At 40.6% G+C, this 27,606-nt stretch overlaps 1 protein-coding gene across 1 annotated transcript in view; it reads right to left on the bottom strand.

Moving 5' to 3' along the window:
• Positions 1-27,606, bottom strand: part of AUTS2 (AUTS2, activator of transcription and developmental regulator) — a 577,537-nt gene that overhangs the window by 227,619 nt on the left and 322,312 nt on the right. Inside the window, exon 5 of the mRNA XM_026861870.1 lies at positions 13,260-13,289. Coding sequence (XP_026717671.1) covers positions 13,260-13,289 — 30 coding nt within the window. The remainder of the gene's footprint in view (positions 1-13,259; positions 13,290-27,606) is intronic.

The raw sequence follows: 27,606 nt of genomic DNA, 5'->3' as shown, positions 1-27,606 counted from the left end.
GTCTGTCCCATCGGCACTCAAGGGCAGTGATGCTCCACAAATCATCCACAGCCTGCTCCAAGGTCCCCTGTTTCATAAGCAATGCACAAATCACCATTAGGAGTCACAAAACTAAGAAAAAAACCCCAAAATTAAAAAGAACTTAAAATGGAAAGCATGGGATCTGGGAGATCTGTGTTTCCTAGATTTGCTACTGACATGAATGATTGATGTAATTTCTTTGTATTTAATTTACTCTCCAATTCACACAATTTCATTTATTTGTATCAAAATATTTCGGAGACAAGGATGGTTTCTCTCTCTGTGCTGTGCACAGGTCAATAAGAATCCGGTGTGGAAGGGGTTTCTGAGGGCTGCTGTACAGAAAGAAAAATTCCAAAGTAATAAAACATCATTTAGATTTCAGGCTTCAGTTTGCAGAAAATCTTCGGGTTTGAACCTTATGTTTATCCTGAAACGGAGCCCCAAACAAAGACCATGTAATGAGTAAATTCAGAGCTGCTGTTATTCTTGGACCAGGAGAGAGAAATAAAAGCGCTGTAGTGATCGGACAGAAGTCGTGATGTGATGGAGCCTCTCCTTCGTTGCATTTTTGATGACATATGACAAGTACCAACATCGATCTTCCGGTGTGTTTATATTTTCCCGGGAGTACAAGATAGTATGGATTTCTACCATACTGAAAACAACAGCCTTGACTTAACATCCCTGCAATGTCCTCTAAAACTGATCTTATTCAGCCTGCAGCCCGCCTGCTTTATCATGGTGCACTGACATCATCAATCAAAGCGACCTGGTAACATAACAAAGAGAAGTGGCTCCAGTCAGGCAGCGATGGCAATACTTCAGTGCCGGGAAGTGCAGGAACTGCAAGTGTTTTACAGAAAATTAGCCAAGGCTCTTAGTTCCTGTGAACAGGTAAACTCAAAAGCAGCATGGCCTTGAGAGGACACAAGTCTGAGATGATGTAACACCCCTTGCTCTGTGATGGACATCCTCGGTGGCTGCGGCCACAAGGTATTTTGTACCAGAGATTGTGACAAAGGTAAGGAGGGCCACACACTCACGTGCTGCTGTACTGAGGTCATCTAAATGTCTAAGAGAGAGAAGCCCAGTTACTGAGTTTAAAATGGTTTGTGAATGCCAGCAACAAAGCAGGGCACAGGACGGAAGACAGAAATGCATTAACTGGGGAGGCTGAATGGTTTTTAGTGCTCCCGTCCCCACTGCATTCATCCAAGGGAGGCATCCCTCCCCAGTCACAGCTGTCTGGGGCTGACCCTGTCCTGTTCCAAACCCTATTACTCTGCTCTGAACTAGCAGACATCTCTCCTCTCCTCCCTGTAGTTATCAAGATTTTGCAAAACTAACAAGACAAAAAAGCATAAATGCAGTAACAAGAATCCCCCCGCTAAATCCTGGTGGCACAGAAAAATGCCAACAAAAACTGTTTTCCAAATGAGGTTACTTGTAAACATTTGGCACATACACTTTAAAATTAACTTCTCTATCCTTCTTCCCAGTCTCTGGCTGAGAACTTGTGCTCAATGGGCAACTCAGAGCCAATAAAGCCACCATCTATCAACCCCTTCAAACAAACAGTACCACCAATGTGTTGCCAGAAGTTCACAATTTTAAACTTTGTCTTACCCCTTCCTAGAACAGCCCCAACATCCCATCATTACACGCTATCACTCTTTCTTCAGTATTGTCTAGGATCTGTTAAATGTCTCTCTATAAATTTATCACTCAGTGCCCATTCACGGCCATGCATTAACTGCTCAGTTTTCTCTGAAAGTAAGGAATTCGATATGACACATAAGTCACCATAAACTCTATAGGATTAAGTAAGTTATTGCATCTTACAGCACAACTGGTTTCTACAAATGATACCCTGGAAAATGACATTATCGCCCAGTGATTTGGTTCAATCTGATTGCTACAGTTAATGTAATAATGTAACTCAATTAGGATGCTTTCCTTATGAATGAACAACCTTGTTTAATATTGTCTGACTGTCCAGAGTCAGCTTCAATGTGATGTTGAGGCAGCCTGAGAAGCCCAGAAATTCAGTGGTGCATTTTAAGAGGAGATATCGCATGAATTAGAAAGCCTAGGCAATTTTTGAAGACACAAATGTCATCTTGGTGCTTCCTGCTAGATAAAAATTACAAAGCAGGCATCTTTGTAATGCCTGGAAGTGAATCCAGACTTTCAACAGAGTTGAGAGAAAGGCTTGCAAGAGTCAACGCACACAATTTGACTCTCACTTTCCAAAGCAAAGCACATCAGGTTCACCTTAAGCCGTTTCTTTCACATTTCTCAGTTCTCACCAGTAGCTCCCAGTGGGAGGCCAGCAGCCAGCTCATGGTGTGCATACATTGAGAGTCTGGGAGAACCCAGGCGGTTAAAAGTTAAACATGTTTTTGATCACCTTCTATTTTCATGTGCTGTGTCCTTCAGAGGTGCTTACAACATGTAGGTGGAGTTACCTACCAACACACCAGCTAAGGTAGGGCACTCCCTTACTGTTAAGCATTTATAGCATACTCATTGTTTGCACATCTGCTTTTCTTAAAACTACAACTCCTTCACTCTCAAAACATCTCTACATGATGTAGATAACCTGAGGTCTTGCACCACAGCCTGGTGGCTTGTCCTTCCAACAGATAAACCAGGGGTTCACTCATGGGTGACATAGCAAGGCGCAGGCAAAAAGACTTTCACAGAAGGCGTTATCTTGTCTGTAGGGACCGTGAGGGAAGAGGGAGGAAGAGGTTATGCAAAACCTGCTCTGGATTAACAGAAAGTTGAAAGTCCAGAAAAATCTTTACTCTGCTGGTACCTGTAGGCCCAACCATAACTCAAACCACGTGTTACTCTCTTCATTTCTACCCTGTTTGGGGAATTTCTGGAATCCAAGATACACAGTAGCTATATTTTACCACTTCCAAGTTCACAATACCCTTATTAGTGCTGAGCCAGATGGAGAGAAATATGCAGAAAACCAAAGCAGAACTTGCTGGAATCCTTCTCAATTCATTGGTGTGTGCATTTAATTTCCTGTCTCCTTGTTTTCAGCCTGTCCTTGGATATGTTTGTGAGAAACCTGAGATGGTTACATGTGTTGTGGCCTCCAAGACTCTTAAAAACATGAAATAATTACCATAACTTCGATATATAATTTTTTTTTTCTTCTCTTTCTAAAGAAACCTCCAAAGAAATGTCTCACCTTCTCAGTTGTCAGGCCTAAGACTTTTTTTCTTTTCAAGGAAATGTGAGAACAGACATTCAGGAACGGGGAGCATGCCTCATACATGATTATAAAATCTGATTTGTTATGAAAAACAGATGTTATTCAACAGCATAAAGTGTATATGAATATTATACCTGAGTAACATACAGTAACGTATAGCCCTTAAAGAAACACTTTTTATAATCTAAGTATGTTTGGACATGGCCAAACACTAAGATCCACAGACTGAATTTCTGTCTTTCTCCATACACACATTCCATACGTGCATACTTGTTAATATTTGCTCCCAAATACACATATAAAGCATATATCTAATCAACAAATAGCTACAGAGAGGTGTATAGTGTGCCAGCACGTTTCAGTACATAGATTTCCTGTCAGGATATCTAAGCTTACTTTTGTGTGGAAGGTTTGCAGGCACTTGTGCAGAATAAGACACCCTGTAGATTTCTTATTAAGGCATCTCAGTTGACGCACTCTAAATTAAGTTTAAAATCCACATCACCCAGGATAACTTTTTTTTCAAAGTCTGGATTTCAGAGATAGAGAGAGCATGTGTGTGCATGTACGTCATGCACAGAGAGACACACACTTATTCCTTCACTGACTTTAAATTACTTCTCTTGTTACATGGGAGATCAGAAAACCATGCTGTGATTTTACTTACTTCTGCCTCAGTGGCACCCTGAAAATGAAATCTTGCCTGGTGTTCCCGTGTACTCTAACAACCTGCACGGAACTACTTTGATAAAAGTTTTGCTACATATTAAAAGAAAAAAAAAAAGTAACACTAAAATATGAACAAGCAAAACTATCTATCATTTGGAAAGTCTTTCTTATTGTGATCTAAGCTGCTGGGAAGGCTTTAGGAATTTGCATGTTATCCTTAGAGATGTCTGAAACTGTCTTTTCTGTTTCTTGTATAGCGCTGATCATATCATCAGCTTTAATCTTTAATCTCTTCTTCCTCTCTCCTCCCCTACAGAGAATCAAATCCTACAATCTATACACAGATAAAACTCTTGGGCCTAGTAAAGTTTGGCTCTAAGTTTTGCAATAAAGATAGGAAGATTTATTGCCAGGAATGTGTTATACCAAAACAAAATATCAAGTTGTCTAAATCAGTATTGCATCTCAAAACTCTGTCCTAGATGAAACAACACAAAAAGCCGAGTGCACCTCAGATGGCACGAACTGACATGGGAAGATGGGCATTCAGGGATACTTTGAACCTAGACAATCTTCTGCTGAGAAGTGTATGAGTTGATAAGCCCTATCGCTTTTCTCACCTCACTGTAAATATAAATGCAATTAAAGACTTCAAAAGACAAAACAAAAAAAGCTAAACAAACAAACCCAAGTTTTTTTCACTGTTCCTCCATCTGCTAATTCTCACATAATAAGAATGAAGACAGAAAAAAACAACTTCTAGGATTTCAAATACACACAACACCTACCTGCCTTACAGAAATACCCTACATAATTATGTACCTTTTGCCTGAAAGTATTATAGGTATTAGTGCTGCTGTGGGGAGGAAAGCTTGTGGGCAGCGTACACATGTACTGTAGATATTTATAAAACCACTAGGAGGCTGCAATAAAATTATCTTGGAGTATATATTACACTTTTTCAAGAAGCATTTAAAACCACTACTATATTCAATTTAATCTCTCCCCTAAATTTCCTTAATACATATTTCTCTGTATAGCTATACCTGTAATTTTGAATGTCAATATATATAAACAGATATGTTGCAAATAATGTACATCTATATAAACAGATATGTTCAATGAAAATAAAGTATGTTATTTTCATAGTATGCATGTGTATGCATGAAAACACATTCTGAAAAATAATATACATGTATATAAGCTATAGCTGATATTCTAAGATCCTGTATGAGAACAGTAATTGCTTATTCAAAAATAGCAAACATTTAAAATAACGAATACACATAGGCACTGCTACGGTTGTACAATATGAACTTGCATACCACATATATGGGTAGAGTGCAACATGAACATAAAAATACAACATCAACATTTGGTGTGTTTGCGTATTACGTGTTGGCTATGCATCATGGTACATGCCTGTTACACAGACACACATTTAATACGTATCATTCCACAATCCTGGATATTTTTTATGCTATTAATTTTATTTTTCATACAATGATTTTATTCTTATCCACATAAGCTTGCAAGAGATACTTTTCAAAACCTGATGGTTGAGCAGCATTTTAAGGTCCTGATGTGGCAGCAGCTGACCTTTCGAAGCCCCGCATACCCTAGGAAGAGCGTTCGGGGGCATCTGTGCCAGCCTCCCTGTGTTTCAATTCTTGACTGTTTACTCAACTGCCAGAAGATGGTCTAAAGCCCCGGGGAGAGCAAAACCTGTTTGGGCCATTGACATTGAGTATCCTTGGTGCAGGAAGTCAGGACCTTAGAGGTATCCATCATTACGCCTGCCTGAAGGCAGGCTGGAGCCAAGGAACTTGCCTGAGAAGCTAGTAAAATTTTAATGCACTCTGTAGTGCGGTCATGTCATACTCAGTTATGGCAAATAATCCCAGATGCCTGCAGAGGTAAAATGGAGCTGTAATGTGCTTGCCTCCTAACCCGAGCTGACAGCAATGATGTACGACTACCATTAGCGGAAAATATCACTTCAACTAACCCATGATCCAGCTCCGCTAAGGGTCACATTATCCATGAGGAACAAATTACACTCCCAAAGTAAATACAAATTTTCTACACGAAATGGGTACAAAAAAAAGGAAAGGGGAGCTGGGCGGAGGAAGGGGGAGAGGGTAGGGGGAGTAAGGAGTGATACGTTACCTATGACAACATGCTGCCGAGTGACAAAGATGATAAAGGACAGGACAAATCATGGGCTGAAAGCACCGTGGCACAGCCAGCCCGGAGAGCACGTACCCATGCCTGTAAACAACATGTTCGCTCCCCTTAGTGGCAAATGCATAATCTTTTACAACGAACATGCTTGGCTCCAATTTTATTACCACTCTAGCTGTAGGGACCCTCTATGTGGCACATCAAATGAATAAAAAGGATCCTTATCTTTCCTCCTAATGGGCCTTAAACAGTAAGAAATACTTCATGATTGCCTGAGCGTTGCTAGCATATAAAGTCTTGGTGATCTTTCACCCTCGGGGCAAGTTTAAGGTGCTGCATTTTCCAGAGTTAAAAAGACAGCACCTGTACAAATATGCAGTATAAATCGCACTGATGGGAAACATCCTGGCTTTGCAGAAACAGATTTAGGAATAATACTGAGAAACTATTTCTCTAATCCTATCCTTAGCCAAAATAAATATATGCCAAACAGTAAGATACTAGTATCCCATGACCTGAAGTAATTGTTTAAAATTGGGTTCTCAGCCACCGTTTCCCCATGCAGCCTTGTTTGCTAAACATGTTGGTATCCACCATCCAAGGAGTTTTTTCAAGAATTCACCTCCCTCTTATACTTGTAAATAATCCTTTTGCCCTTCCAGAAGTGCAGTGTGCCACTGCTCAGGGTGAGAGCAGCCACTCAGCCTTTTTCTACCAGCCATAACCTGCCACTCAAAACCCCACGGAGGTCCAGTCTTGGGAGAGAATGCTCCCGCCACGAACCCCTCCTGGGTCTCCCCATAGAAGTCTGTCCCTTGTTGCAGTCAGTGCCCCCTTCCTGAACCTCAGGACCTTGCAGCCCCATGGAAGCTCCCTTGCCAGTGCTCTCCCCTGGCTGACAGTGCCGGGGAACATCTCACACAACTTGAGGCTACATAATAATTTCTCAGGCTCTCTTACTAGACTGGAGATGATACACTCGATATGTTGAAGTTTTCCTCTAGAAATCACGCCAGTCTACCTGCATCTAGAGTTGAAGAGTGTAGAGAACGGGATGAGAAAATTAACTGTGAAGACACACCCTTCTTTCATTAGCTCAATAAATGCTGAGAGTTCCCTCTATGAACGAAATTTCTTCAGACCAGGAAAATTATCATTTATTATTTATACTCCAGCAGTGCATAAGCACCAACCTGAAACCCTGGTTGAGCTGGTTGAGTTTTTAGACAGTAAGAAGAGTACAGACATTACTGTATGGTCACAATGGTGACCATATAAAAGTTTAGCTGGCTACCAGCTATCTATCTGCTATAGCCCTGGCACCATCCAGGTGGACATTTTTCTTTCAAGTGCTACCCAAACTCTTCCTTCCCTCAGCAAGGGAAAAAAATGTCCCCAATCCAGTTTTCTTTACAAGCATCCTACTAAAAAAACCCAGCCTAATGCAACTGCCCACATGAGAGTGAATTGCACCCATCTATAAATGTAGTGCTCCGTAATATTTAAGATGGCATACAGAGACTTCACCACCATTTAATCCATTTATGATAGACCTTTTACTTAGAACATACAGAACTCAGCCCTCTGCAAAGCAGCTATTTACCTTGGACTTATGTTTCCTAGCACAGTGAGGTTGCTTTGGGTTCTTTCTGTTTCCAAAGAAAAAGACAATTTGCTGTGCCCTGCATATGCTTCGGAGGAAAGGGAACAACAGAATAGCACTGACATGTGGACCAGCACAGCTGAAAATGATGCGCTCTTCATTCGGCAGAGACACAACTACGCAGGACACTTCAGATCTGGGAGGCAGTGAGGAAATGACTTCTGAAGTTCATGACCAACGAATTTTGCGTTTGTTCAGTGGTACGGAAAGGCATAATTTAAGTAGGCCCATCCCAAGCTTCTCTTCTAATAAATATATCAGAGCATTTAGAATTACCTAAACCAGTGGAGTTTGTCAAGCTAGGCTGAAACTTGTGGGTTTTTTTTTTAACATAGCAAAAAGCAGATTGTAAAGCGAACTATACACAAATGTACACACACACAAATACATGAACACTTGTATGTGTGGATATTTAACTACCAAACACTGAAATACAGTCTATATACTAAACTGAGCGACGCACATCTGCCAAAATACTACTCCAAAATCTCTCTCCAAAGGCCATACACAAAATAATTGTCCAAACGCACTTCAGAACTACACTCAGGGTGCAGTTGTAAATGCTTTTGTCTGTGTATAGATACACACAAATAACCATTCCTTTTATCTGAGCGTACCAGAGGGATTTATGTATTTTCCATGCCATAATTTTATGGTTCGTAGCTGGTTTATATACAATCAAATATATTAGCATTATCACTGAAAACATTCCAATGCAAGAAATACCATTCTTCTGCTCCCATGGTGCTTTCAATGGATTTTCAGTGAAGTCTCACAAGCAACACACTCCCACCAGCACAGGCTTCTTAAGTAAGCACAACACCCACCCATTCAAATCCCCTCCCAAGCCAGGGTAAGCCTTGTTATCTTCCCCTCTGACCACATGCCAACACTTCGCAAATTTAGCCAGCAGTGTGACCGACCTCTTTCCTCCCTTTGCATCCTACACAAAGTCCACCCAAAGCAAAGTCCGTTTCAACAGGAACACTCAACAGTGCTTTGGCTGCACCCATAACCAGCAGATGCTGCTGCGCCCTGCCAGTGAGGAAAACACATTTTAATGAGAATTATGAGCTTCATCAAGAGAGGACTGATTGGGTACTACTAAGATATACAAAGAATTAAGTCATCAATTGCAGCAGGTTTTTTAAGTTCTACGTCCTATCAAAGTTGGACAAAATTCAAGCAAGAAGTAGGCCTCTTCTCTTGAATCAGGTGTAAGTAACAACTCTGTGTATACTGCAAAGCAATCCCCCTTGATCAATGAAATATTTTCCTAAGAAGTGAAAAATCACTAAAGTGCCTCAGATTGAGTCTTATTTTTAAAATCAGTCTAATTAAACAGAGTGGTGAGAGGAAACGGTAGATATAGTGAATAAAAAAGGACCTTGCTCCTTACCTCATCTTTAGTACTTGTCTTCTTTATCAAAGCTGTTTGAATGTCTTCTCAAAACAGAATTTCCTTTAATTTTCAGAAGATGAACTATGTCTTTGCACTTATGTTTTTAATATTGTATTAATTACCATGGGTACAATTTTGAAGATTGTATCTACATATCAGGGACAACATAGTTGCACTTAAAATTTGTCAGCAGTGCAATAGCTTGCCCTAATTTTAGATTATCAGCTCTGGAGACCTGCTCAAAGAGTAAGACTGACAGACTTTTTAATGGAGAAAATGTGAGTTCCCCCGGGATCCATACTTTTTTCTGATTCAGTAAGAAATCCCAGTGGCATTTGCTGAAAGGATCCCAGGATGGAAAATGACATCTCTCTAAGAATTACTGCTTCATATTCTGACGCAAGTCTTCCAAATATACTGTCCCTCCACAGACACACTTGCTATCTCTTCAGGTATTTTAGCAACAGGAGAATGAAATGCCTACTTTGAATGCTCCAGTCCAGTACTGTGCCAAATTGGAATGAAGGAGCATGAATCTATATAAATAGATAAATTATCCACCCGAAACATGTCATTTAAAATTGAGATGCTGACACAGCCTTAGCTATAGTACTGTTATGCAGAGGCTGCATCATTTTTCAATTAAATATCCTTGTTTCTTCTTCCAGAGAAACCTCTGGAGAAATGTCTCATTTGAGGGCAGACATAGACAGAAAGTGACTCTGTCTGTCGGCTCCCAATTAAAGGCTAGGCAAGATGGATTGGAGGCACAGCCATCGCCTAATAGAGATCAGATATCAACAATGATTTACGCAGCCAGATAGATACATATTCAAGTGGGGGAAAAAAATAATTCTAACAGCCTAGGAGACATTACTTTTCCTACTCTGTCACCACTCACTATTCATCTACTCCTCAGATTCCCAGGTCCTGCTCCTTCCTGTGTTCTCCTACTTCACCGTGGCCCATCCAGTCATGCTTGAACCAACTCGTCTTTCATCCACTTCATTCTGTCACACACCTTTCATCATACTGACCTGCCATTTTTTATTCAAACACACTGATCTATCTTTCTGGATTCCAGATCTTATTTATTTTAGTAGAAATATGTATCTGTCTTGCATTACTCCTACCTCTCATGCACCTCTTCCTTCCCAGGCACACTGAAGGATCAGTGTCAGTTTGCCCTCAGAAATCTTCAATGAAGCAAGATTGTTTCCTTTCCATTTTCCAAACAGCAGGTACAGAATTCACCTGCAGCAATATACCATACACTCTGTATACATCAGGATACCAAAATCTGCAAGAGACAGTCCTAATGAAAAGTAGATCTCCCCTTCCCAGAAACATTTCAGGCAAAGATGTTTCTGGTGGGAGGAGGAGAACTCCTCAATCCTCACTACTTTGGCCAAGGACCGACCAAGAGCAATTTGACAATTTGCTTCTAGAACAGCTCCACAGCTGGAGGCTAATACCCTCATCATGATATAAGACATGTGGGTCAAGGATCTTAAAACTTCTAATCCTGCTGAGTACCCTCAGCTCCTATGGTTATTAATGAAATCTGAGGATGTTGAGCCTTATTAATGAAATGATCAACCTCCTGCACAGAGGGTTGGTATCTTCGCTTCTCCTAGCGCGATTTCCTCATAGGAATTTTTGGTCCTAAAAATGTTATTTTATTTAAAGCAGGAATTCAAAAATCTTCTGGGTCCTATTGAAAGAGATCTAAAAGATCCTGCCTGTCTGAAGAAAAGAAGTTTCTGCTTGTCAGTTAAACAAAGGAATAACGCACAGCCTCCTTTATAGTGTGTACTTTACCTGTCATCCAACAGCCCATTATCATGTCACGGCAGAGTGCACTTTTCTACAGGTCACTTTGTTTAAAATGACATGGATAATGCACATGTCAGCGAGCTGACAGTCCCGACCGTCCTTCAGAGATAAAAACCGCAAGACGAGCGCCTGTTCTTATCTGGGGTACATGCCTTGGTCTATCATCTAAGTCAGGCAGAACATGATTTCTCCAGAGAGCACTTTTTTCATTTCCTGATTTTAAGAAAATCAAATAAGCACCATTTGTCTTCATCTGAATATGCTTGACCTGCTCAAATGATGATGTCTCGCATTTTATAACAGGCTACATATGCTGAATTCAAATTAACAGCAGAACAAGGCCTTTAGATCTTTGCCTAGGCTGCCAGCACAGGCTGAATAAATATGCCAGGGTTAGCTGTCATCTTTTAGAATTGGGCCTGAGCTATAAAGCTCAAACCTGGGTCTGTTTCTGAGATTTGAAAAGCACTAAACTATTAGGGATATTTGAATCCGCACTTAATCTCACTTCATTAGGAGGGAAGACAAAATAGAGATCACACAGATGAAAAACACATCTGGATTTTGAATCCTTCCCGCACAAGTACTGGGATACTCTGTCTGAGGTATAATCTTGAGGCTCTCTTGTATTGTGTTGCGGAAACTATCCTGAACCAGCAAACCACCACTAGCCCCAAAAAGCTGCCTCTCTGCCATTTTATACAGGACTGCTGTAAGAGAAAAAATACTGTGAAACTGGCAGAGGTTTAGCTCTGCAAATGCAGTAGTGGCAGGAAATTACACTTCTAGTTTTGGGTGCCATAAACATAGGAGCTGAAATTCAGTTTATCATCTTCCACCGCATAAGGAACATCCTGAAAATGAATAATCACTTCACAGGATGGAATGTAATGGTAATGCATTAAAAATTCATATCTAAAAGTGCAGGTTAATATTCTGTGCAAAAACCCAACAAAACCTCCCCTTTCTGTTGTCACACTGATTAACTCCAGTGATTAGTTCCCTTATGAAAGGGAAATCACTGCAGTTCAAAGTAAACAGTGGTTCTTTAACATAGTTAGCAAATTATTAAGAAACATGAGGAAAAAAATCTCTACTTGGGAAATTAGTGAAAGAGCTGAAGGGCAAAGCTTTGGCGGTTATATACAGAATGGTTTGAAAATTTCCTTTGCTTCCTGCTACACAAATGCTGTAGAAAACTGATTAAATTCATGAAAAGAGATTTCGGTATTCATTGCTTCCTTGTAGATTTTACAACATATTTACTCTTTTCTGTTGTATAAGCTGCATACCAGCATGGTCATCCCTCTTCTTGGCTGGACTTGGAGCTAGTTAACAGAACTACTCACGAAACTCTAAACAATTCAATGTCATTACATGAACGATATTTTCTGACATTACTTTACCCTCCCCCAACTTCCATCAGCCAATTTATCCAGTGAAAGAGGAGGCAAAAGTGATTACATTATCAAAACATCCCTTAAGGTTCAACATGCAAATGAAAATCACAAAATCCAACCTGGAAATAAAGAAATTAGACCAGTTTTGCTGCGATGATTATTTCATTTTTGCCAAGACGGTAAATGTTAGTCTGTTTACAACATAAGAATGTGCATCAGTGTGAACACTAGTTCTTCATTAGTCTTCTAAACAATAAACAGCATTAGAGATCAGTGCCTGACTTTTTCAGCATGACATTCTTCTCTTTTTCCACTTAGAAACCCAAAGTTATTGAGATAATTATCAGCAAGTTGTGTCACTTGACTTAATGTACAGTTCTCAAAAGTTTTTTCTAAACGAATGGATATATATATCTCAACCATAACATTTCAGTTTAAGTTTGAAGACCCTTGCCTGCAGAGAAGCAAACAAGGCAATAATAGTGGTTAAATAACTGTTGAAAAGTGCAAATGTGAGGCTTACAAACATTCGGTTGCTGTTAGAACTTCCCAAGGGAAAATGTAGCCATAGAGAGGGTTGGTAGTGAGACTGGTGTTCATAAACAACCCACACAAACCATGGCTTCAATATTCTTAAAGATTAATTGTGTAGCCTCCAAAAATATTCATTAGAATTCTCCTTCCTTGGAGGCCTATTCCAAATTAAATTAAACAAAGTCTTTTCCTTATATAGAGATACTTTAGATCAATCCAAAAAGAAACTCTGAATAAATAACAGAATAAGAGGAATAAGTTAATCCAACAAATACAACAAATTATTTTTACTCCCATACTGATTTCCTTTCTTACCTTTTCTTCTTGATCACTGTCACTGTCACACTGAAAAATAAAGAGAAAAAAAAAAACAGGTAAGAGAAACTTGCTAGAGCTAAAAAAGGAAAGATTTCTATGAACAAGATAACTGAAACACTCCTAAACCCCACAGCATCAAATCTGGTACCTCTAGGAAAAAGCTCAGTTACTGTATGGGCAGGAATTTTCCCCCCATGCCGTTGTTGAAGACAATACATTTGTACATTTCAATTATGAAAAAAAATCGCACTGAAAGCCACAAAAGCCTTTTGCAATGTCCTCTGTTAGTTTAATTCACATGCACAGGACCTGAAGGTCCATGAGCACATTTAGACTCCAAAGCTGGATCAGGGAAGAAGAAAAACAGTATTAGAGGGCTGTTTTGGGTTTTTTTGATTGACAGAATTTTTCACAGTCCTTGCCAACACAAAGGCCCCTCAGATAGGCGGGTATGGAAGTGGCTTATGTTTGCCTGCCCCAGAAGAGAAGCGTTTGCAAGGCTGCCATTTTCCAGGGCTACTTGGAGGGTTCACCCTGTGTCTTTGCTTACCACTGCTGAACTAAAGACTTCAGAGATCACACCGGAAAGGAGAACATGTCAAATTAATTTATTCATTAAGATTCTCTGTAATTCAAGAGTAGCCCAGATATCACAGGAAACATAACACCATAAAATGCTGAACAGTAACACTAGCGGGTCTTGATATTTATCAAGTGCCATTGCTCATTTTTTCAATAACTTTTACTACTATAGAAATACAGCAGGACTACATGAATCAAGCTTCAGTACAGATAAGCATCAGAAACCCCAAACACGTTTACATTTGCTCGAAGTACAAAAGCTGTGCTGGAAATAGGACTGTAAGGGCCACGCAACTCACTTGCACGCAGCCACTTCTCTCAGACACAGATCTGATTCATCCCACCTAATATTCTGGGTAACTATGGAGTGGTCACACTTGGCTACCTCTACAGCAGAAGAATGAGGAAAACACCTCCTCCTGTGGTGTTTTGTTTGTTGTTTTTTTTTTTTTCTTTAAATTACAATTTTAGATTCTAGGGGAGTGAATTGTCTGTATCATTCAAGGATGAACTCATAGCTCTGCAGATCTAATGGCAGATGTTTCAAAGGAAAGCATAAGATCACCAAACAGGAGAACCAGGCTCTCCTAAATCGAGGACCAGCTGACTGTGCTATGTTGTAACAGCTGTCAGTTAAGCCCTTCATGCATTTGTATGCCATTTAATGTGGCTTTGAGTATTTTCAACCAAATTGCTTTGAAATTAGTTACACTTTGTGAATTCCAAAGGTTAACTATACAGTGGGATCTGCATAGACATAGCCAAATACACCCACAAATCTATGTATGTGATTTGCACAAATCAAGTCATCTTCTGTGTGTTCTTTAATTATAACTTTTCTTTTTCACTGGCTTCTTCCTCATCATCACTGGTACAGTGTGGTGAGCTACGTACTAACAAATTAAAGCTAAGAACTATTTCTAAGTATTTTCCACATAATTTTAAATACAGTGAAGATTAGATAAAATTAGAATCTGCTTTCAGATAATTTCAGATAGAAATGGAAGTGAAATGTATTTAATAACTGAAATGATTTATGTAACACTAGTTGCACCTAAATATCCTGGTAACAAACAAATGAGAGGGAACACTGAGATATGAGACAGTTTTTTAGCTTGAATTTTGAAACCTTCATGCCATGATCAACTTAGTGCGGAGAATGGAAGGAAGGAAAACTGCATGTTTCTAGAACAGTAAGGTATTTATATAAAGTATTCGTACCCTTACCCCGTAAATATTATGCATTTTGACTTCAGTGTGACAAGATGTATGAGATTGTGGTATAAGGGTGAGCATAGTTAAGTATGTTTGCAAAGCAAGGCCCTACATTTACAAAAAAGCAAACATTCACATGGATTTTCACCCGTTGTAATCACAGCATGTCACAAAGATTTCCATTTTACAGTTGTTGGAAAAGTTCAACTTTGGGGCTACAGCGCTTTCTTCCACTGCTAGGTTACAGCCAGGGGGGCCCAGCGGTTCCAGGGTCCCTGCACCACGTGCTCTATAGGCATGGATGCATTCTGACACATCTTACATGTTCCAAAACAGGGAGCTCACAACCATTTGCTCTATTTATTTGTGTCCCTTGCCCACCCTCCAGACAAACTCCAAGTCCTGACTATAATACCTGGATCCAAAAGGAGAAAGGAAGGGGCTAAAAAGTGGATATATAAGCAGGCAAGAATGATTCCTTTTTAGCAGCATGGTTCAGAGGCTCCTACTGCTGGGGCACATGTGCCTGTATCCTGTGACCCAGCTGTGGTCACACTATTTTGCAGCCTCTCCTTCCCTAACCATTTTTTTGTCTGGTTTAAGGAATCTCCTGCGCTACAGATTAAGTTTTTTCCCGACTCATAAGCTTGGAAAGAGCTCAGGGTTTTGTGTTTTCTGCAGTGTGGAGGTACTTGGGGAGAAGAGTACTTGCCAGCAGTGACATCTGAATATGCCAGCAAAACAGTTACCCGCATCCGAGTGAATCTGCAGAGAAAGTGCACAGAACGATGTCGGTGGGAAGTTATTTCCATCAAAGTGTTAAGCCTCCTGCTTTCCGACAGTCCAGTTCTAATTTCAAGGTCCGCTTAATTCCACATCAAATAATTACTGCTATACCCAGAAGCACCTTGTCTCCAGAGTTAAGCATATGGCGAAGGACTGAGACCTACTGGTGTCCATTATGGAAGCAGCACGGATGCCAAGCCGATTAAAAATGCTCAGGCTCCCTTCACAACATGCCCAGTGACTGACAGCTTCGCGATTTGGCCAGTCACTGTGGCTGCCAAAAAAGCCTCTGCTGCACAGAGGCCCACATGGCACTCTGAGAAAACAGTTCCATTCCTGGTATTAAATTCCCATACTGACCCGAGGACTTTGCTGTGAGCTCAGCAGGAGCACACCATCCAATTTACAGCTCCATCCTCCAGAGCCCTCAGTGCCAGCCTCTGGCAGAGACGAATGATGGTCAAACCCCTCCAGCTCATAAATTATGCAAAGGCAATAAATGCACTCAGCAAACAGCTCCTAACGTTTGCCTAGCCTGGCTCCAGATACACTTTGTAAAATGCCAGGAGTCCTGCACACACAAGGCATCTATTTCACTCATAAAGAGGTTTTGTTGGTGGGGCACGAGGGAAGGAGACCCACCATCCAGCAGCGCTGTCCCGTTCCAATAGCAGAATTTTATGGACAAGCTGTATGAAAGAAAAAAAGGAAGGCCAGGAGGAAAGGGCTTTATGTACTGCACTGGGGTTATATTTACATGCAGTACGTATGTGTGTGTGTAGGCATACACATTGCACGTGTACATTTTGCACATCTACGTTAAGCTGAATTTTCCCTGAGGATTAAACACATGGATTTCCTCTGGTTCATGGAAAGAATCAAACAATTTATGTGCAGGGCTAACACCAAAAAGACTTGCAGAAGCAAGAAGAGGTTCACTGCTCAGTCTGGAAATTGAATTGGAGCAACTGTATGTTCTTCCCATGACTGAGACTGCTGTTCAGGCACTCCAAGCATTGCACTTGTACACACATTCCCCAGTGGCCCTTGCTCTGATATGCTCATTTGCATTTTTGGATGCATTTTCTTCCCAGAGGTGCTAAAGCACAAGGTGTTTCCATCTTCTGTAGGCTTACTGCTAACCATTTCTGGAGAACAGGTTTTGGAAACCAAAGCTGACAACCGTGAAGTTGATTATTCAGAATTACTGGTCAATTTGAAGACTTCAGTCTTGCTCAATTCCTCAATTCCTCTAGCATTTCTCTACCTCCCAAGGCCATAGAAAAAAAGTAAAATGATTTAAGTGCTTTGTGGTTCTCAGCGCACCAGACTGTTTTGGAATTGAAGTGATGCATATGATTTGTACTGGCCTTCTGCTTTGGGCTGAATTTCAGTATTTTGTGCCTATTACAAAAAAGATAGTTTTTCAGTGTTCTCCTATGTCTTGTTTCAGGAAATCATGGCTCTGTGCACACACTGCATCAGAATATTCTGAAAATAACTGGGAATCCAAAATATAATTCAGAGATAGCATGACCTGATTTTGGATAACTGCCACTAGCTTCACTGGAAGCTGTGAGTGATAATATGACAAATCAGGACAAGGAGGCTGCAGACATTTTACACCTGAACAAACAGAGGCTTCTTTCTCTGATTCTCAGGCTCAAGGCACTTGCTGTCTCCACACTGAACACAAGTCATGACAGATTACAGTCACCTGGGGCCAGGCTTGAGAAGAGCCCAGTTTCTAAAAGCTGGACTACATTATCAAAAACCCACCCACCCAGCCAGCCCTTAGCTCTCATTCAGGCACTGAAATGAAAGTCAGATTAGCAAAACTGCTGAGCACCCACAGCTCCCATGTACGGCCAAGTTTTCAAATGAGCATGGCACAAAATGCTGTGAGGTCTTTTCAAACCAGAGCCTGATGGGCCCCTCAGAAGAAGGATTCTTCAAAATGGATATTTTATGCTTTTGAAAGCTTTTTCTGGGCAGAAGGGACTCTTAATGGTTTTCCCAAAGGAGCTACAGCACCACAAACCAAATCCAAAGAAGGGACATATAAAGCTTGCTCACAATTAGCTCCACAGATGAAATTCTGAGGAGACATATGGAAACGTTAAGGTTGCTCCTAATTTCTATATAACCAGGGGAAATAATGAGACCCAACTGACAATGACTTGCTCAAAGTGGCCATAGTTATCACTTAAACTGTTCAAATACCTTTAATAACTAAACTGTACAGACTACCAGCTGCCACGTCACTTGCCACACACGTCAAGCGTTCAAGCTTCCTTTTGCAGTGTTTCTGCAGCTTCATGCTCAAGAAGTGCTAATCAGAAGCAGTATCCCACAAACTTGCATTTTCATATCTGTGCTGCAGTCAAAATTCAAATAGTTATTCCTAGAATCAACCCCAGGTGAGGAGGGAACATACAAATTTGGAAGATCTTCATGCCAATTAAAAAAAAAAAAAAAAGTGCTCTTCTTTCTGCCTCAGCTTCAACCTTCTAAATTACTGTTATCAATCTGTGTTTTGAAAGCATAAGATGCATCCTCTGCAATCCGGAGTATGCACACACATAACTGCAGTGGGAAGTGGAAGAACTTTCCAGTTCTCATTTGAGGTTTAATCGCTGCTATGTTTTGTAGAAGAAAAGGAAAATGGAGGATTGGGTTAAAGATTAGTTGTACCTCCTAAATTCCCTGCCCCAGCCAAAGAGAATGCAAGTTAAAGTACACAGCACATCTCCCACAGGACCCGCAGAATGAGACTGATCCCGATGCCACATTTCAAAAATCAGACGCACTATGAGGTTACAGCTGTAATTTGAGCCCATTTTAATAGCTCGACAGAGTCTGGTCCCAAATCAAGCTGAGTAAAGGTCTGTGCCACCTCACCAGCTCATTCAGACTGAAGCAACACTGTGGATTTCTATGCACCTTGCTGATTGAACACATTCTTGTGCAAAAAGTGGCAATCATTGAATATATCATGTACAATGACATTGAGGAGGGCATTGTTCTCTATTCTGCTCAATGGACTTTGCTGGAACAGCTATTTCATATCTTGGATCCATTTATCATTGCCACCAAAGGAGTCAGTGCTGCTGAAATGCCAGCGCTGAACAAAGTGATTCTACTCATCTGTCTGCTGAAAAGAAATCTGAAGAAAATGAGGGAAAACCCAGACCTCAGCCATGTTCACACTCACATTTACAATATTCTTGTCCAGCTATCCACCAATGACAAAGTGACAGCCCTGGAAAGGGCAAAGATGGTATTTTAGCTATACAAATAGACCTTTGCTTCCAAGAAAAAAGGAGGAAAAAACATCTCCTAGATGAAAGGAGACACAGACAGGGAATAAATGGGCAATTTTCTAATTGACGAAATGGAGACAGGCAGAGTCACAAAGAAACTAAGAGCAAGAATTTCACTTTTTTCTTTCCTATCTCTGACTTTCCCTGCAAGTAACATTCAGCATGGAGCTCCTTGCCAAGGAATCTTATATATAGCATCTTGCAAATTGGTTAACATCACAGTCTGCTTAGCAATTCTTCACCATTATCCACAGTGATTCACTGTAAGGAATGACTCTGAAACAGAGATGGTCTGAGAAGTTTAAGGTCTGCTTTCTCAAAAGCTAAAATTACAGATTATTCACAGAAAAGTCCCATTTTACACAAATTACCTTAGTCTGGACAAAAGATTGCAATGTTGACCTTTAATCTGAATTCCATTTTATCCAAACTACTTCACTTCAGATGAAATGTATCAGTCTTGGACATTTAAAGTTATCTTGGCCCCTTACAGGAAAAATATTCAGAACTCAGAACCACTTTCAGCTGTAACTCTTTTTAATTCCTCACTCCCAGGACTTTTATGATTGTTTTATATTGCAAAATTTCACAATTAGTGGCTCCTTCTCACTCTACCATCAACAAAACAACGGCTTGATAGAAAGAATTATATTTTGAGCATTAAAGTGAAAACACCAGATTACATTACTATTGATGATAAAGATGATCCACCTTATATTTACACCGGACGTGTATATATCCTTGGCAACTGGTAGGTAGTATACATACTCCTGGTAGACCACAGGGAGCTTATTTGTAAAGCAAAGGGCGATTTCCCTCCAGAAAGACAGATAAGCATGAGTCCTATTTTGAGGTTTCATTCTGTTATGTCAATCCCTGTATTCCCAGGGGTATCCCTGGAAGACCAGTAGCTGTGTGTGAGTGGGAGAGACTGGGAGGCCTCCTGTGCCTGGCTGGGGAGGCAGCAGGGGCAGCAGGACCTGCAAAGCCTGTCGGAGGGCTGCCAGGGACAGAGCGAGCCCTCTGACCTGGCTGTCTGCCCGGGGCTGGCTTTCACCCCAGGGAAACACACCACAGAATCACAGAATGGTCTAGGTTGGAAAAGACCTTGAATATCATCCAGTCCAACCATTGACCTAACACTGACAGTTCCCAACTACACCATATCCCTAAGCACTAGGTCGACCCTACTCTTAAACCCCTCCAGGGATGGGAACTTCACCGTCTCCCTGGGCAGCCCACTCCAATGCCCAACAACTCCTTCTGGAAAGAAATGCTTCCTAACGCCACTGACATCCTCAAGCACCTTCAGGCACAGACCCAGAGATGGATGAAAAGAAACCAGCCCTGTAAGCAACACATTTTCCTTTGCTCTCTGGAAACTGAGCTGAGAGTGGTAAGTTATTGCAGTTTGGAAAGTGCAACTTCTTTCCCCCGGTTATCACTCCCGATGGCTTCCTTATGGTGTCATTGCTCAATGATCCCACAAGTGCTTAAGGCCCAATCCAGCCATCCCCAAAGAACAGGACGATGCTCCCACCAATGTCAGTGGAAGATTAAATGGGCTTTCCAGACGTACCATTAGAAAGCTAACGATGCCACGAGTTACTCAGCTCAGCATCTTCAGAAAGTGCCTGCTGCAAGTCAGGCATCCAAATTCCACTAGACTAACCGGATGACAAGCAGCTGTTGGCCACATGCACAACTGAATCTTCACTTTAGGAAGTAATTTTCTTTTTCAACAGAAGCATCAACTCCCTACCTCAGTTTCTCAATACTCTATATGAAAAAAAGACTACATGTCTTTGCCTCTGGGACTCTGCATGTACATTTGCTGCTTCCTTACCTGCCTTTCTGACTGTAGAGAATTTGCAGTATGTAATGTTACTTCTAGCATCTCCTCAACTGATGATGACAATTTGCAGTGTGTAATGTCATTTTTAGCATCCTCTCAACTGCTAGTACTTTGTCAGGGTTCAAAAAATAAATAATAGTAAATAATAATAAAAATAAGTATTTATACTGGTAGACTAAGTCCATAGGAAAGGCTTAAACTAATCAGAGTCTAATAAAGTCAGTGCCTAATACTCCATTAGCCAGCGTATCTATGTAAGAAAAGATTTCTATTTTTCCGAACTCCTGGTCTTAGCTCAAGAGTTCAGTTTGGAATTTGAGTCTTCCAGGTACTTATAGTCTAATGAAATCAAAATATCCTGATGGACAAGAAGCAAAGCATGTTACGGGTTAAAATAATACAAGAATCTATTTTTTCCACTGTGTTGTGATCCATAAAAATCACCCTGAGCCTTTACTCTTTCTTCTCTGCCTGTGAAGCCAATTGCTTTGATTGCAGTGATATGAGCTTGCTGAAATGACTTGCCCTTGCTTGTGAAGCAAATGGAACATGCTAATAGAACTTATCGCATTACCCGATGCAAAAGTGCCATAGCTCATTACTTTAAGATAAAAGGATATCATTGCAGACGGGAAGCAGAATTGACTTTCTGAGGCCCGACTTGATGATGATTTAATCAACTGCTCTCTTTCACTTCTCATCTCTGCGCCTGTCGGTTTCACAGGTGCTGTTAAATGAGACACTCAGAAAGTGAGCGGAGGGAAAGAAATTGCTGTCATTACTTTTCAAGAAAGGAGGTATGCAAATTTTCGACAGAAAGATTGCGTTCATAATGGGCCTGGTAAAATACAAGGATCATGCTTGACAGGTGAGGGCAAGTCATTTGTACGTCCTTAAAGTGAAGCAACCATCCTCATTTAGAAATTGTGCTCGATAAGAGAAGCTACAAATGAAAACCATGCAATGGCTGAGAAGCAGCAAGCAAACCTTTGAAGACTTTGCTATTGCAGATCTGCTTTCAGCAGGTGCCTGGCGTGCCTTCACACATGTCTGTTCCTAACTGCCAGATGGCCAAATTTTGACCTCCGTATCTCACAGAGAACTCCTCTTAAATGTTTTTTTACTGTCAGCTTTACATTCACAGTCTGAGGTCTAAGAGTTTCTTCCTTTCTTCATCACTGCCAGAAATAGAAATTACAAGACAAAAAACTAAGCGAGGGTTGAGTTAACTTTGAAATCAGAATCAATAGGTTGGAGGCAACAACTTGTTTTCTTCTGCATGTAACTGAGTATTACAGATCTTGGAAGGTCCAGAGCTTACGGTTCATACAGCCGAGTAAAAAGTAAAAAGAATAATCCACCAAAAGGGCTGTGGCAGGAAGCAAAGAGGATGAAAAGATGTTTTCTCCAGGGCCCAAAAGGAACCTGGGGTCCTGTATGATTGCAACACGAGAAAAAAAGGGCAAAAAGAGAGTAACTGAATGTTCTCTTGACCTGATGGAAAAGTTCTGATAATCCAAAATTAGAAGTTGAAAAAGCACAGTAATTGAGACGGTGAATTATGTACAGGCTTAAAACATTCTATAGATCTTGGATAGCTATTGAGCTCTTTGGATCATTTTAAATGGGGAAATGAGAACTAAAAAGTTTTTATTGGTGTCAATCAGGTTTTCAATCAGAGATTGATAGTCAGCTACAGCAAACAGGTTCCTCAGGGACTCCACTGTATGCAATGGATACAGTAGTTTGTCATAAAAAGTTGTCTCAGGTAACAGCATAGGACTTAAATAGAATTAATGTCATGAAAATTTAGAATTAAACAAGAAAAAGCTAGGAAATACTGCCACAAAGAAAGCTTGATACAATGGAAAGGGATTTAAATTAGAACAGCCACTGTATTAATTCCACAGTTAGGTACGTTTTAAGAATTTAAAATATTCTTTCTCAAGGTACACAGTTCATTTATCTCAAATGCTCCTATGGTTGTTTATGAAATGCAACTATCAGATATCTTATTTGACCTTTTCCCTATGTGTCAGGTTCTTAACCCCCCATATCTACCTAACCGGTAGTGATCCAGTAATACTCTTTGGACCTGACTCACCTCTCACCAGAAATGCTTCACTATAGGTTGAAAAACAACATGAGGAGGAAAGATAGCTTTGGGCTAGGACTCAGAAGATTCACCTTTGTCACTGGTTATCAGTATCACCTCAGGCAAGTCACTTAGTCTCTTCTTCTGTCAACCCTCTACTTCTCCTCCATTCGGGCTATTAAGTTGTATGTTCCTTAGGATTTGGTTACTTTTCACTATGTGTGTTTATAAAGCATGCAGGATAATAGAGCATTTTTTCTTGAGAATTTTGGTCTTCGTAAATAGAAGAAATAAAGAAGAAGAAGAAGAAAAAAGCATTAAGACTTAGATCAGGCCATAGACACACCATGCCTATTTTCAATATAGATCTCATCTTCTGCCAACTAAATGGCATGACCTAACAGCAAATGATATAATTTCAACTGAAAATTATTTATTTTACATTAGAGAAACACACAGAAAGAAGAAGCAATACAATATCGATAATACTGCACAGGGGTTGTTCTCTTTTACAGGCTGCAGCAACTCTGAGAACAAAATGGCTACTGAAACACACATGAAGAGAGATTAAATTGATTTGTAAAATGAAATAGTTGTAGAAATAGTATTTGAAGCAAAAAATGAAGAATAAAAAACCATCTCTTCTCTTCTTTCCCAAACAACAAGAACTCCTTAGCTTTTGAGCTCTGTATCTTTATATTAGGCTAAGCAATTTAAACTGTATTGTATAAATAATAATAATAATTCCCCAAACAACGCAAAACAATTGATCCTTAGGGATAAGACCTTAACAGCTGAGCTATAAACCTCTGAACATTGGATTTTAATGGATACTAAAAAACTCTTAACTAAGCCCTATAAATATAACCTGAAACAAAATGACTTGTGTTGTAAGCTGTTTGCAAACTCTCATAAATGTTCCTCATTGTCATAATGCCAGAAAAATAACTGAGACTGTGTACTCAGCCCTGTAAACTGGCTTCTATATTGTGGTTTCATTCCCTTTTCCACTCTCTATTTTATAATTCATCACTCATGCAGTTGTTATATATTATTATTTATTTCTGCCTTTATCAATTTTGTACAATTTATAAACTGTCTCTGATAGACCTGAGGGAAGAGAAGGATTATTCTAAACCTACAGCAAGTAAATATAAATTGTAAAGACAACGGCACACTTTGGCCTGCCTGTCTCAAACTTCCTGTTTTGACATACATGATGCCATAATTTGGAATCTGTAATCTCTTATTAGGAAATGAATGCTGCTTTTTTTTTTTTTTTTTTTTTTATGCTGCAATTATAATAATTGAACGTAAAACAGGGGTTGCATTTCACTATTTAGAGGTAAGCATAGTTCTATACCCCTCATTTATCTGCCGGACTCAACCATTTGTTGTTCATGGAATGGCTGTAAGTAAGAATATTGATAGTCAGGGGGGACACTATCCAACGGAGCGTCCATCAGTGCCTCCCTCTTCACTAATAAGCAGTGGCAGAAGTGGTACCTCGGTGTGTCCAAAGGGCCCACACAGGTATGGGTTACTTCCAACGGACTCTCTAGGCTGGGCTCCTCCAGCTCTCTCTTCCTGAGGACCTCTTGTAATCAGCCCCAAACCCGGGTGTGTCTCCTCTGTTTTGACAAAAAGCTATTACTCCAGCATTGCCTTCCACAGCACTGCAGTGTACGACAGCTGGGACTCACAGTGCTCAACTATATGGTTACCTTTAGAGCAGAAGGATGGGAGCTTCATGTAAGACCCTCTGTTTTAGGAGCCATTCTCATGTAAAAATATTCACTGAGGAAAACCAGGCCCCCAGTTTACCACCAATGAGCTCTTGGCAGGGATGTAAGAAAAATGTTTGGGTTTTTTTTTCACTGCTGCATTAACTCACCACCAGAGTAAGGCGATAAAAACTCCTGTATCATAAATGATATCACAGACTCCATGACTGTTATCAGCAGTGGCAAATTACCTGGCACAGCCAAGGCAAGGCATTGCTTTGAATAGCCGGCTTTTAGCGCAGTGTTCAGAAAAATTATCCTTGTCCAGGCGAGTCTTGGAAAACGCAAGAGTTTTGCCAGCAACAACTGTGTTTAAGCAGGTCTGTAGCTAACACAGCACTGAGTGTCACTAAGACTGCCTGTATGTTCCTTTTTTCAGCTGCAACAGTACTGAGACTTCACAGTTAGAAATTATCTCTCTTCCAAAGGGGAACCCCATGTCAGGGCCAAGTGACATACTGAATGTAAAACACAGGTCTTCCCACTGAACCTCTACAGCTCCCTGAAAGGAGGGTGCAGAGAGCTGGGGAGGAGTCTCTTTAACCAAGTAATAACTGACAGGACAGGAGGTAATGGCCTCGAGCTGCGCCAGGGAAGGTTTTGACTAGATATTAGGAAGCATTTCTTTACAGAGCAGGTTGTTAGGTGTTGGAATGGGCTGCCCAGGGAGGTGGTGGAGTCCCCATCCCTGGAGGTGTCTAACAGTAGGGTCGACATAGCGCTGAGGGATCTGGTGTAGTTGGGAACCGTCAATGTTAGGTTAATGGTTGGACTGGATGATCTTCAAGGTCTTTTCCAACCTAGACAATTCTGTAATTCTGTGAAAGAAGGGACATACTGAAATAGAAGGGGACGCATCTTGCAAAACAAGTCTGTCTGGGAATATGGGGAGCCATGGGAGGCCTAGAAGGAGCAGAAGCTTCATATCTCTGATCTTTGCAGTCACTGCTATCCCACAGGCAAAAATCCACACTGGATTTCTGTCTGCATGATCCCAGCAAACCACCTGCATCTTGTACAGAATCCATAAAGGAATTTCAAACTGCTCAGTCTGTGCTGTATGGTTTTGAGACAGATGAGGAAATTCACTGCTTCCTCCAGAGATGTTCTCTATGAATACAGAGCCCTGGAATTTCACAAGGGACATTTTAGAGAGGTAGAGGCTCCCTCTGTTTTATAGACTGTAGACACCAAACGGCTGGAAGTTCGACTCTCATCTCTTCTGAAAATTTAGTAACAGGAAGGCTCTGAGATTTCAAACACACCATCTCCACAAAAACCTCTGTAGGCTTTATATTCAATCTAAAAAGCGAGTGAATAACAAGATGCTACAGATAAAAACTTGATAAAATTAGACTGGTGCATATTTAAATATGGGGAATAATTTCTTCTTATTAACTTAAAAACAGGGTAGATGTTCCTTAACTGAAAAACTTTAATGAAAGATGAAACCTTGCCTAAATTTTGTGCTCTTGTTCAGTCAGAGTTATTGTAGTCAAGGCAGTACAATTAATTAGAGGAGATCATATGGCCTGTGCTATACAGGAGGTCACAGCAGATCATACCCTCATTGCCTTAAATTATGTGAATTTATAAATCCCTAAACATTCACATCTTTCCGTTCGTACTTCCACGGCCAGCTCATTAATGCTTTAACACCAGCAATTCAGGCCAACTCCGTTCCGTGTGAACACCCACTTCCGTGCTGGGATGACTCTGAAGGGCTGTGGAAGACCACTGAACTTACTCCTGAGCCAGAAGGGTTTCTCATCTCCCAGGAACAGTGGCTCCCTCCAGCTTTTACAGTGAGTTTCGTGTTGATGTTGCTGTTTACGATGAATTTCATTCTTGTTCATAGGATTCTTTTTTATCTTGCTGCAGGAGTAGCATTACTTTAAGACCCATTTCATCTTTGCTATTAAGCTTGACTACCTTTTTTGAGTAATCAATAAAAAAGTCTGCTACAAGAGGACACCGTGATTTACAAACACAGGAAAAGAAAGAGAAAGATGCAAAGCCGTTGGTATGGAAGTGAAGGGCTGTTGGAAGAGGGAAAATAAAAAGACTATGAGAAAAATCTGAAGAACCAACTTAGTCTTGGAGAAAAAATCAGCAGAGCTATCCTGCGTGGCAGCTATCATAAAAAGATGCGGGAGAGATCTACAGGAAATTCAATACAAAATCTAAAATGTACACCAATGGGGTCCTTCAGAGAAAGTGAGAGGGAGGAAGCAGCAGTTTCTCATAAAGCATTACAGAAGGCAGCCTTACATCTTCCCTCAGAGGTCCTAAAAATAATTATTAACATGCAAGGGAAAGATGTTAGCAGACACTCTTTGAATTGAGGAATACGTTGATACATGCATTGGATTTATCAAGGACTCTCCTCCTCTCCATACCCAGCAGAAGAGAGCTCAAGAGCACATGTTTTCTTCCTACCCCACACACTTACAGCACCTTCAATCATTTCTTGTCAATACACGCAAACCTTGTTTAATTTAGGTTCGCAGCGTTCCGGCTGAATGAAGGAGGTTTGTTGCTATTTCACCAGTGAGAGAATTAAGGCAGGCGAGGACTGTGCCTCACTGGAGGTTGCACTCAGTATATACCCATCTCCGAGCTCCTGTCCTGCCACACCACCTTAGCCACAAAACCTGCCTTCCCTAAGCTTTAGCCTTTTCTTGTAAAAAGAAGAGCTGGGAAA

This window comes from Athene cunicularia, assembly GCF_003259725.1.
Source record: "Athene cunicularia isolate RWA chromosome 19 unlocalized genomic scaffold, athCun1 chr19_part1, whole genome shotgun sequence".
Taxonomy (NCBI): Eukaryota; Metazoa; Chordata; class Aves; order Strigiformes; family Strigidae; genus Athene; species Athene cunicularia.
The sequence above is the reverse complement of the archived record's forward strand: the minus strand, read 5'-3'. Positions and strand labels throughout refer to the sequence as shown.